The sequence below is a fragment of the Colletotrichum fioriniae genome, assembly GCF_027942845.1.
Source record: "Colletotrichum fioriniae strain IMI 355084 chromosome Unknown scaffold_18, whole genome shotgun sequence".
Lineage (NCBI taxonomy): Eukaryota > Fungi > Ascomycota > Sordariomycetes > Glomerellales > Glomerellaceae > Colletotrichum > Colletotrichum fioriniae.
The window spans coordinates 161063-173744 of NW_027076854.1; the positions used below are offsets into that span (position 1 = coordinate 161063).

The window sequence follows — 12682 nt, forward strand, 5'->3', positions numbered from 1 at the left end:
GGCGCGATGAGAAGACTTTCCATTCTATTTTACTAGGCAACAATAATGTACACTGATGTTAGTCCATAGTCAGTCACCCGCCATCTCATCATTTATCGGTCACTGTCTAAGGTAATCAAATTAATGCCTTGACATCAAGGACGAACGCAATCATTCAAGCTTCATTTCCATCCCATCATCGCATGAAAGCCACGATTCCTTCCAAGGCAACAAAATTAGCCCCAGGGCACTTCCATCTCACCTGCGCGACGCCACACCCGGCCGCCCGTCATCCAGAATGTTTTGGCCACTGATCCACTGCCTACTTATGTAAACCACCCGGTGCTTCCTTTCATTCCCTCTGCAATCTACCGGCCAGGCCCGGCCCCACCGCACGGCGCCGTGGCGCACCTCCGGCGTTGTGCATCTGCAGTCCGACCGCCCGTGGTTCCCTCCGGCCTGCAACACCATGATGGGCCTATCACCCGTCCATCCATCCATCGTTCCATGTCATCTCAACCATGGAACCAGGGGGTCAAGCGCTTGTCGATATGGCTAGACACTGTGATTCGGCATTGGCCTGCCCAACTGCCATCGCGGTAGCGGAGGTACCTTCCCAGTACGTATTTATTACCACCCTTTGCCGTCCGTTATCATCACGTCTTAACCTCAACTCAAGGCGATCTAGCATCGCCATCCCTTCATTCTTCTTACTGTCTTCAGGAGGTTTTCATTCTTTACATAAGGTACCAATTACAGCCCACAATCATTTCCAACGAGCCAGATCGATTCTGGCATTGACGCTCCTTTCTCAACACCCTCACCGAGCCACACCGAGCAATCACAAGCATCGCCCATCCCCATCCATCCACCTCCTCCCGCGCCGAGGTCAACTGCAACCCCAAAGATCGACACCCACTTCCCCTCAAAATGCGTACCCCAACCCCTCACCTCCTCCCCCTGGCCACGGCCCTTCTAGCCATCGGCACCAACCTCGCCCATGCAAACCCCCTCCAAGTGCTCACCGCAGGAATGGATAGCACACTCCCCGTCGGCACGAACCCCATCGTGAACCCAAAAGTGGAGTACCTAGGTTTCCAGCACGCCGACAACAGCTGCTCTCACCGTGATCTGGGCTTCACCGGCGCCATCGCAGGAAAATGGTACGCCGTCTGGGGCGATGTGCTCTGGTGTGATGCTGGTGTCACGGATCCCGAAAAGGACACGCCCGGGTTCCACGGTATGGTACGCGATGCCGTCTCTGTGATGACGAAGAACCCGCTGGTCGTGCACGATCTCAACTTGGGAGAGAATGGGCGCCAGAAGCAGTTTATCCCCTACAATTCGTCGTGGGGAGAAAAGGTCGATACTGGGTTCGGCGGGACGAGTTTGGTCGAAACTAATGCTGCTACAAGAACCGGCGCCGTCTTCTACCTGGTTGTAAGTTGTTATTCTCCTCCATGAAGCCAGAAACCGGTTCTCAAAAACGAGAGGACGCACAAGACTTACACATGTCTCCCCAGAACCAAAACGCAGAAGGCCTCGTAGGCGCAGGCATCGCCAAAGTAGACGTTCTCTTCGGAACCCCCACCGTGACCAAACGCTTCGGCGACCGCGGCTACTGGTGGGACGCCAAGACCACGCCCCGGTACGGCGACATCGCCGCCTTCCGCGACCCGTGCTCCGAGTATATTTACGCCTGGGGCGGCCCGCCGACCACAATCACCGACTGGGGCCAGAGCAGCTACGTCTACCTCGCGCGCGTCAATGCCAGCCAGGCGTTCAACGTGAGCAACTACGAGTACTACTGGGGCCGCCAGCAGGGGTGGAAGTCAGACGTCTTGACGACTTTCAACTCCGAGACGGCCACTGTGTGGGGCACGGGACAGGGGCAGATTGTCTGGAATGAGCACTTCAAGTGTTACATCTTTGTTCACCTTGGTATGTTTTTTGTAGTCCTGTGATATTTGACGTGTAGGCTTTGAGACTAACTCTGCTAAAGGCATCGGTGGCGGCACCGTGTTCTTGCGCACCGCCACAAAACCGGAGGGTCCTTGGACGCCGGATGTCAAGATTTTCCAGGCCCAGGCCATTGATGGCGGACTCGTCTACGCTGGCGTCGCTCATCCATATTTGGATCCCACTGGCAAAACGCTGGTCATCTCTTTTACGAACAACAACAGGATCCAGGTGATCAAGGCTACCTTTTCCAAGTGAGGCTCGATAATCTTGGCTCTTCATACGCCGTACATGAAAGCTTGTATTCTTTCGCAGACCTTTTTCACTTGTTTTTCGTGTACATAACTTCGTATTTTCCTGTACACACATGAGGAGGCAGTTGGGAAAGCGATAATTCTAAGCCGGCGAGAAACCGATTGCGGGCAATTAACCAACTTCAATTGCAATCCATGGGCTGGAAGCCTTAGATACAGCCTTTGTGAAGGCTGCTACCACAATAAAACATCCAACCACCTTACTAGACCCATTTATACAAAGCGCCAACCGCTAGATGAGAAAGTGTCGTTGCCCTTCATGAGATGACCCCCGAGACACAACATTGACAATAATATCATGAATCAACAAAAGGAAAGAATCAACTATGAGCCTTTCGAGGCGTTTGGCCGTTCTGGTACCGGCACAGTCTAATACCCAACGGTACGCCACTCCCAAAGTCAAGTAATATCAAGCCCATGTTTCTTTTTACGTAGTCAGCGATGCCCAAAATGCAACATTCAAATCTCTCGGCCGGATCCCAGGTGATCGTCCCAAGCAAACCGACTTCAGTCCAATTTCTAATATCTTTGTTAGCATTGTCTATGGCAGATTGTAAAAGGCAAATTGTAAAAGGGACTCTGGTTGAACATGAACATACCTTGGACGAGTACCCCAACATTGATTGTCACCGCTCTCCGCTTTGAACCGGGTGTCGTAGTCTGGTTGGTAGATGTGCTCTCCAGTCCAAACATATCGCCCGCGAGACTGGGATCCAGGGGCATCTGACTAGATGCCACATTGCTAGACTGTCCAACAGACCGTGTATCGCCCAAGTGGACATCAGACGGCCTCGTCGGCTTCAGAGTTTGTCCAAGCCATTGCCTGGCAGCGACGTCTCCAGGGCTCGTTCCGTAACTGCTCAAGATGTCAGAGGCGTTGTTAATGCTGCTGTTGCTGTTGCTTTCGAGTCCGCTCCCGAGGGCGCGTCCAGCAACCGCCGTCTCGTCCGAAAAGTCTGCCGGATCGATCTCGGCCGTGACAAAATCCGCGGCGGCGGGAATATCGACTCCGCGTCTCCGTAAAACCCATTCGACCTCGTCCGCATCGTAAAAGTCGCCTTGGAGCCCCGGAACGTTCATGCGAAGTCTTGAGGCGGCGCGTTCTACTCTCAGGTCCCGCATCTCTTCTGTCGCCGCATCCCACGGTCCCATGCCATAGAGAGAGTCGACCTTTTGCCGATACGGCTCAGCCGTCCCCTGATTTCCAACCGGGTTTCTCTGTTTATGGCCGCTCGGGTACGCCATCTCATCCAAGTCATTCATTTCGTCGAACCACGTGCCCCCGCCCCCTAAGTGTAAAAATGGAAATTTCCAGTTAAACATTGTTTCCCGTTGGTTGACACTGAGACGGTTAGCGATCCGCTCCACGATCCTCTCTTTGGGTTCGAAAAGTAAACTGAAACCGAAGGCGCTGTTGATGAGGCTGCCCGGCGGGTTGGGCATGCGGAGCAACGTGTAAGCCTTTTCTAGAGTCGATCGTTGCAGACGCCGCCCAAACGTCCGCTCCTGATGGGCATAGGAAGTTGGTGAAGAGAGAATATTAAATAGGGATTCAGAAAAGGGCTGGTTGGCGAGTAGATCGAAAGTGCCTGGTTGGTCCAGGCTATGTTCATAGGACATACCGAATGGGAAACTAGCATTATCCGGCGTCGGTTCCGTCACGATCTCGTAGCCCATTGGGGCCTGTGATAGTGTCGAGAGAGGCATGTGTGACTGACTATCTGGCGCCCAAGACGTTGTATGCACCGCAGTCATCGCATGTGTTCGAGGTGTCGACTGTAGCTGATGCTGATGCGGCTGCTCGCTCGACAGAACATCGTATATGACTTGCTCAATTGGCTTAGCGATTTCGGCGGATGGCGACTTTTCGTTGCCCCTTTCTTGCCCAGTGGCCGGGCCGCCAACTTCCTCGACGTCTCCATCATTTTCCTGGCTTGGAAGCACATCGCCTTCCTTTTCCGGCTCCTCGCTCGTCTTCCGCGCCAGGGAAACAAATTTTTCTGTCGTAGCTTGAAGTTGTCGTCCAAATTCGGGCGTGCTCTCGTGCATGCCTTTGCTCACGGCGAAGTCGTAGAGTTTCATAAACTCCTTGCTCATTTCTTCATTGGTGCGTCTCAACTCGTCGACCTTCTTCTCGAGCGATTGTATCGCTGTTTCCTTGCGGTTGCGGTAGGCTCTCTGAGCAAGCCGAATTTGAGTTCGACGACGCTGTTATGGTTAGAGGGGTTGATAGAGGGAGTAGGTGTAAGATAAGAGAGGTAATTGTCAAGTGAATAAGTTGTTGAAGCAAAGCTGCAAAAGGGGAGAGCCAAGTCAAGAGTTATTCGCCAACTTACGTCCTTTGCTGTCTCGTCGTTGGTGTCCAGGCGTGGTCTTCCCCTTGACCGCTTCTTTTCCTCCTCGTCAAGTTCTATCACCTCCGTAGACTGGGCCTTTGACCGTTTCTTGGAGGATCGTTTTGGTTCCTCACTGGTATCGGCACCAGATTTCCCCCCAGGAGGCAGACTTCTTGGTGCGCGAAAGCCCGACATACCATCGTCGAAAGATTCTGCGTTGAGAATGGACAGCCCGGGGTTCTGCATGAATGGTGCCGGGTAGCCGCCGGGGTATTGAAGGACCCCAGTTTGGCGATGTTGGAGGAAGTCGTCGTTGAGGTGGTTGTGATAGAATAGGTGGGTGGGACCCGCCACAGGTCTGGACAAAGAGAAATCCACAGGGCGCTCCGGGGCGAGATGTGCGGATTCTAGGCCCAGAAACTGAATCGGGGCTAGTTCGCCAGGATTTGGGGGCAATTCGGGGTCTGCGTAAGTAAATGGTACAAAGCCGCTTTCGGCGGGTGCTTGGGACTGAGCTTGGAGAAGCCGTGGGTCGTGTGGATGGCAAAGCAAAGACGGCGTGTCGGGAGATGATGAAGCGAGGGAGGCTGACTGTATAGAGTCCGCCGGCGAAGGGTGTGGAAATACTTGGTGTTGATATTGGTGCTGTTGGCTCAAGTCTTGCGGGGATTGGTGATTATGGGGTACGCGATAGCTTTGTTGGGGTTCGTAAAAGACTGTCAAGTTTTCCTGCTCTTGTGAATTAGGGTAAGAATGCCCCTCTACATTCAGTTGCTGGTGACTTTGCGCCAGGTGCGGACGCGCATGTGTATATGAAGGGTGGGAGAAGAGAGGCGAGCGGGATGCTGAGTAAAGGACAGTCGATTCGGCGCCGGCTGAACCACGTTCTTCAAGGGATACTGCTGTTAACGGGCCCGGATAGTTGTAAGCACTGACACCAGCGGAGTAGTCTTTCTCTTGCTGCTGATCAACAACTTGTTGCCGGCGACTTGTCAAAGGTCGTTGGGGAAGCGGTCGAGAGAAAGTTGAAAAGCCGTATCTACCTTGCTCACGAGACCCGCTTGCGTGATGGGTCTGTCGGAAGGGAGGAGGTTCATCGAGGTCGTCTGCCGTATCGGACGGCGTATCGAGGCCGCTGGGACGGGAATGATTACTCATATCCGCCGAGTATGAAGTGGGTGCGCCGGTAGTGATGTGGATCCGTAAACTTTAAAGATGCCGACTAACGCCTTTGATCTCGGCATACACGAGTTTGTAAGTGTGGCACGCCGACTAAGCGTAGACTATTGTTAGGGTCAGATAGCCTCACCATCGCGCCGGGCTCCGGGGACCTGCGGTCAGGCACCGTCAGCCATGCAGAACTTAACAACAACACTCGTAAATACCGGACAGAGGCGGGCCCAAAAGAAGGTAGCAGAACGAGATTAAAAAAGTATATGTGTAAAGGAGCCACTCAGGACCGTTCAAACGGGGGCTTCAAGTTTACGAAAACGTAGTTGACTAGATTGTGGCTAATGGAACAGCTTCAAGTCACAAGTGGATCGTGCTTTGATAGAGGTACGACCGGTGAAGATTAGAAGGGTAATCCTCTCCAATACAGTTGGACCTTTGACGAGACAACTTAGACATGTCCATGACACGGTGGCAGTCTGGGTGTGTCTGAGGCGGATCGTACTTGATTTAAGAAAGACAATCCGGCGCCATTTCATGTCAACACTGACGAAACCTATCCAGGGGGGAAAAGCAAGAAGTGAAGAGGCGTCGGAGTACACAGCCAGCCATAGTCATGGTGTGGGTAAAGTCATCCTGCCTTGAGGGTAGAATACCGACTCGTTCCCCAATCCAAGGATGCGGGTGACACCGTGGGACAGGATGATCAGCTGTGGCCAGGCCAGCCTTGTGGGTGAGGCAAGTTGAGTGTGTTGGATTGCCATTGAAATGCCAGGGTCTGTCGGAGAGAGAGAACAATGAAGAATCCCGCGAAGCAGGGAATAAGACGGCCAAAAGCTGCATGATTGGATCGCGGGACTGGGGCGAGAGAGAATCGAGAGGCCTTTTGGTGAGCCTTGTTTTCTTCGCGGACCCCGTAGAAGGGAACTAGAGTGTGAGAGATCTGCGGTTCGCAGCTGGGCGCAAGTGCTGCACCTGTGCAGGTGAAGGGTGTCCAAAACCACATCTGCGAGGAAGCATCGCGGCCTCACCCGGGTAGGTAATTAGTGACGAGAGTACGGTAGCATGGCATGGGTGATGCTTCGGTGGCCAATATCGAGTTCTCGACCCGAATTATGTCAGTTCGAGGTCCCGGCGCGCTGGTCTAACGTGTGAAACTGCAAGTGATTAAAACCCGTACCCAGCTGACAAGCTATTCGATTGGACCGGGGACCAACGGCAGAGGAGCAGGTCAAGATCCATTGCAACCGTGGTCGCCTGTGAATATGTATCCCGCCTGCCAGCCTCACTCTTGGGGCATGCTCACTCCGTGAGCGGCAACGATCGCCATCAACTCACGCCATATTCCCGACCGGAGGTTTTTGCATCCCTGGAGGCGTCAAGTAGGATGAGGACGAAAAAGCAAAAAAAGCAGCCACCGTTTTCAACATGAGAAAGTTGGTCCCCTTTTCTCAAAGAACCACTGACGAAACGGCCCTCGGATGGCTTTGTTTGGTATGGTAAAACTTGGCGCGTGAAGTTTCCAGAGATCGTCAAGTCTGTACTATGTCGAGCCTGCATTACCATTACTGGCGAAAACCACAAAACGTGGGTGTAAAGCGCTGGCGCGTGGTGTGCACGCAGTGGCGCATGCATCATTCGGGATTGATTGGGCCATCTTGCATTGGCAACAGCCTCATGATCTCTGCTCAGCTGAAGGTTGATGTGGGACTGTCACAGCATAGTATTCTTCGACCGGAGGAACTCCAACAACAGCTTCTTCATTGAGAGACTTGTTCAGAGTTGGACTTTTGTGTTCTTCCAGCTCTTTCGGTCTCGTGGCCTCGAGAAAGCAGGCCAATGTTGGAAGGCATGTCCAGCCGGAAGCCAGGTATCTGAGAACAGACAAGCAATGCGTCGTGCCTGGACCGATGATTATTGGGACTCCGTGGATATGAATGGCGAGAGGGAAAAGAGTCGAAGATTCCTTGGTAGGCATGCCCTGGGCCAGACTGTAGACACGGTCCATTCGGTCCGTCCCCCGAATCCTTGTCCGACCCCTTCTTTGACTGCAGCCCCGGGAGTGACCTCCAAGGGGTTTTCAGGGTTCTGGAAAGCGTGCGATAAGTTCACCATTATGACCGCGCGTATCCGTACGGTGTGTGTGTGTGTGTGTGGCAACCCCCGCGTGTCCGATCTGGATTCTGTCAAACACCAGCAAGATCGTGTCACTGCAGCCATTTCGGGTGGTTCGCGAGGGGTCAGCCACTCGCCTCGTCTAGACCGGCACACCGATGATCTCAGCCGAATGAATATGTGCAGCCGTTGTCTCGGCCGCGCAACTTGCTGGGTACGTCGGCGGCTTTCTGTGATGGAGCGCTCGCGTCCAACGGACAGAACGTTGGGGTTCATGGCCATCCGAACAGTCGCAAAGAATATCTGGAAATCCGTCTGAGTACTCCGTACCCTAGCTGAATAAGGTACCAAATCTAGTGCATTTGAGGTTCCAACGACAGACACCAGCTTTGATTCAAATGGCGTTGTCTATGATACTTTCTGAACAACGGCTTGACTTGATAACAAGCAAGGTAAACTTTGCTTTGAGAATGGAATCAAAGTAATCGAATCAGTCTATAACTTATTACCTTGCCAATCTCAATGTCTTGCTCTCACTTGGGCATTTAGCAGTAAGTTACCTTAAGGTGTACCTTAAGATAAGGCAAGGTAGATTCCGATAAGAGCCGATTAGATAAGGCGCCCAACTGTCAATCCACCTCCCCTCCAGAACGTGATGATCGCAAAGCTCAAGCTTCACCAACACCAACAATGTGATCGAAGCTCGGGGACAAGCCACCTCCCTTTCCGCGAGGATGCCGTCTCACTTCGTACCAGCTCAAAATTCCCGCCATCGTATCGCCGCAATTGCTTTATTCCGTGCTCTCGTACGCGAGGCTCGCGCCGTGCCACTCCCCGACGATGTACTCCGCAAGGGTGTCGAGAACCCGCTGCCGCGGCTTATAAAGAAAGGCTTCAAGCGCAATAAGACGGAGGCAAGCTACCGCCTTGTTCTTGCTGCGCTATCGAAGGGGTACAAGGTGTGATACTCCTGCAATTTGCTCCCAGCGCCTTCCAGTACTGACAGTGCATTACTTCAAGTTTCTCAACCTCTTCAAAAGCGCCCAGACCTCATCGTCAAAGGAACACTCCGAAATCATAACCTACCTCCGCGAAAAGAGCCTTCGTGATGCGAGATCCGAAGCAGGCAAACCGCCGCCGCCGCCGCCGAGATTCGAGCGTCCAAAACCCAAATGGCCACCCCTGCTCAAGCGCATTTCCCCCCTCGACGAACCACCAGTCTACATCTCCGAGCGCCACCCTGTGCCTCGCGAGGACCTCTCTGGCATACGGCACGTCCCCAACGTCGCCGTAACCGCACATGGCGTTGTCTTTTTACGCCAGGGCAAGCCGCAGCACCGCTCCGTATGCGACTATGTCCAGAAGAAGAACAAGTACAAGATCAAAAACATGGAACATCTGCTTGCCTCCATGCGCGATGAACAGCAGTTTGCGAAGGAAGAGGACCAGTGGGATGGGCACCTCCAGAGCGAGATCAAAATACAAAAGAGGGTGGTGGAGAGGCTGGTTAGGTTGCGGCAGAGGATCGAGCAGCCCCTTGCAGACCTTCCCGACTGGGTTGAGAAGCCAGGTTTCGAAAGGGTAGGAACTGTCGAACCCTATGTCTATGAAGAGAGTTACACTAGCAGTGTGGCTGCTACATATGACGATGCCAGCAAGCGATTGAGCGAGGATGCGGCGGATCAGTCTGCGAGAGCAAGGGCGTTTATAGAGATCCGCGAGGCGGAAAAGAAGGCGTTGGAGGAAGACAACGAGTATTACCGGGAAAAGGGCTACAAGTGGATGATTGACACACCATATAAAAAGAAACAGAGACGGGTTGCGAAGCGCAAGAAGGGCGGTCAGGACAGATTCGAACGCAGGGCGGTACGGCAGGACAAGGCGCGGAAGAGCAACTTCATCGGCCTCAGCCCCGCCCCCATCCAGGTTTGAGTCGCTTCCCCCCAGCCGGAACCTGTTTGTATTCATACTGTACCATACTTCTAGATATCCTCATAATACCAACGTGGACTGGTGCGGCATGTGATGGCTACGCGACATCGGTGCGATTTCAAGGCCATACTAAAGGGCGCATACTGCTATATCTGCAATAGACCTCTTTGCCTCTTCGCTCTTTTCCAAATTTAGGACCTCTTCTCTTGAACATACCTTGAGGTACTGCGTCTGTCAATTTTGTTGTACACTGTAGTCGGCTCCATCGCTCGCCAAAGAGGTTGTAGGAAACCCCCTCACCCTGATGCCTAGCCAGTTTAGAGGCAGTACGACAACGTTCAGCCTTGCCATTAAAGAAGTTTTCAAACCAAGCGGTGCCGTTGAAAAGCCTAAGTCACACGACTCAAAAAGTAGTCTACCCACAACTCTGGGTGTCTGTAGGTAGGAAACCGGGAAGGGCTTCAGCCATAGCTGAGTCTAAGGGATTAACTATAAAAACAACTCTTCCCCCCATTTGTCCCTCCGCCCTCTCCCGAAGTATTTCACACAGAAAAAACATACTGTATACAAACATCACAAGCAGTACAGTCACTGCTACCACTACAATTACCACCACCAATACCGCCAATCTTCATAGAAACATGGACGAACAAGCACCTAACATATTCAACTTCACCCCCGCGCACTCGATACTGCCATTAGAAACCATCGGCAAGGGATTCTGTGGCTCTGTCTGGTCCGCACCGACTTCAAACCTCGCTATCAAGCGGGAGGATGGCGGCCCTGGTCGGTCCATTGCACACGAACACACGATGCATCGCCACATCATCCAAAGCTTGTATATATATAGCACCAGCAGACTCCGCCTCAATATACCTCACTGCGAAGGCTTCCTCAAGCACGATGCAACTGCCTGGGATCAGATGCTCCCCAGATTCCCTGCCGGATACACGGGCTGCAACGCACTCATCAGCGAGAAGATCCCACCACTATCTCGAGATGTTCGCAAGCTCTTGGCACAAAAGTTTCACCCAGATGTGGATGCGGATGAGATTGCCGATAGCTCGACAAACAGTCATTGCCTTGTCCGACCGTACCTGGGACGCAGGAAGCTTCAAAGTACAGATACGAACCAAGACAGGCCTCGAATGAGATTCTTCAGTTTAAGGAACTTACCGCTTCACGTCGATCAGATGGAGACTCTCAGAATGGAACTTCACGGATATGCCGTGGCCATGGCAGAGGCTCTAGCATTTTTGCATTGGACCGCAAAAGTCGATGCCAATGATGTTGAATTTGTTCTCGCAGCCCCGAGGACACCAGAAAGTTCCCTCAGCGAAGAGCCGTCCAAGTCAACATTGGGCCCTGCAGGCTTCCATTCAAACGCATTTGGATCACATGCCATGTGGATCTTGGATTTCGACTGCTGCAGAATGATGAGTATGGACACCAACGGGATAAAGCAGGCGTGTAGAAGCTTTTGGCGGAATGATCCTTACTACCCGCGGCCAGGGAGTGACAACATACAAGACAAGGAGCTTTGGGCCATATTCCGGAGTCAGTTTCTCAAGTCTAGCGATGACATCTTGGAGGGTGAAGAGAATAATGTACGACGACTGCCACTACAGTTGATTGAGTCAATCGAGGAGACAAAGGGGAGATTCACCAAGGGAACGGACTTCTGGTAGGATGACCACTGAGACGGCATAATACTGTATTATGTGGTGTGGATAGGATCCTAAGCAAAACAAGAAGCAAAGCGTTTTAATTCTCTGGAAGAGCGTTCTCATATCCCAATCCAAATATATGAGATATATCCTTCTTATTTGCAATTCTCACTAACCACCATACGTGGCAACACATGCAGGATTCCCATACTTGCCTCGACGGATTCTGCTGTGAGTAAGACTTCCCAAATCCGTCTTTCCAACCATAGTCCACAACGCCACAACTGATTTAGAGCTCCTATGGGCCTGCTGATGAAGTGGGAAGATCTTGGCTGGCGGTCTCTCACTGCCAAACCGCATGATCCTGTGCCGCACCCACATTCGCTCCCCATCTCTCATCAAGCATCTGGGATGCTACAGGTTTTCAGCTTTGGCTTAGATCGATTTTTGCTCCTGCGACTGTTCTTGGATAAGAGGCCCAGGAAAGCTAAAGACGTAAGTAAGTCTGACTTGTTTAGACATGAAGGATCTGATGAAGGACAACGAGATGTCACCAGTCGGGACCGGGATGCGTTGGCGGCCGGAAGGTACGGTTTGGACGGCCTCTACGGCCTTTTTTCCCGCCCTGTTGCCACCTCATCTTCGCAGCTGCGCCTGCCTTCATCGGAGAACGGCACGGCTTATCCTTCTGGTCGTTCTTCTTGAGCAGGTCCTTGGATTTCCATCTCTCTCCATTACATCTACTTTATCGGTCACCATCATCTCTCCGAGCTGCAGTGCGAGCGACAATCGCGCCACTGACATCTTGTACACCAGGCAAATCATCATCAGCCGCAAGAACATTAGGTTTCAAAACCAATTTCCCGATCCGATAGTCGCTAGTGCCGCCGGCCCAACGACGACGACCACCCATTCGGAAGTGACGATCCTCCCGACGAACTCTGCCATGATCTTGAGCCCGCTGACCTCTTGGGGGCAAGAAAGCGAGTCATGGGAAAGCTTCTCAAATTATTCCGTTACGAAGTGTCGGGACACACAATCGAGGTTTCGCATGGCGCATCATGGGATTTGAAGTTGTGTCAGGATGTTTGGATTGGATGGGAGGGGGGTGGCGAAACATCATGGAAACATCTTCTTCGACATTCAGCTCAAGTTATTCGACATTCCTGCTAGTGCCAACATCCGTGCCATGCTCCGTGTCAGTTCTTCA

The 12682-nt window shown here is 52.6% G+C and overlaps 3 protein-coding genes across 3 annotated transcripts; 2 read left to right on the plus strand and 1 right to left on the minus strand.

The window, feature by feature from the left end:
- Positions 1 to 909: 909 nt before the first annotated feature.
- Positions 910 to 2196, plus strand: N0V96_011531 (uncharacterized protein; the record flags this gene model as incomplete). The annotated part of the gene is made up of 3 exons (XM_053193551.1): positions 910 to 1419; positions 1503 to 1920; positions 1982 to 2196. 3 exons carry the CDS (start codon positions 910 to 912, stop codon positions 2194 to 2196), a joined length of 1143 nt encoding a protein of 380 aa, XP_053048869.1.
- Positions 2197 to 2783: 587 nt separating this feature from the next.
- N0V96_011532 (uncharacterized protein) lies at positions 2784 to 4834 on the minus strand (the record flags this gene model as incomplete). Its single annotated transcript, XM_053193552.2, has 2 exons — positions 2784 to 4460; positions 4589 to 4834. The coding sequence occupies 2 exons, from the start codon at positions 4832 to 4834 to the stop codon at positions 2784 to 2786; spliced, it is 1923 nt and encodes a 640-aa protein (XP_053048870.2).
- Positions 4835 to 8607: 3773 nt separating this feature from the next.
- On the plus strand, positions 8608 to 9805 carry N0V96_011533 (uncharacterized protein; the record flags this gene model as incomplete). The annotated part of the gene is made up of 2 exons (XM_053193553.2): positions 8608 to 8832; positions 8894 to 9805. 2 exons carry the CDS (start codon positions 8608 to 8610, stop codon positions 9803 to 9805), a joined length of 1137 nt encoding a protein of 378 aa, XP_053048871.1.
- Between the last annotated feature and the right edge of the window lie 2877 nt (positions 9806 to 12682).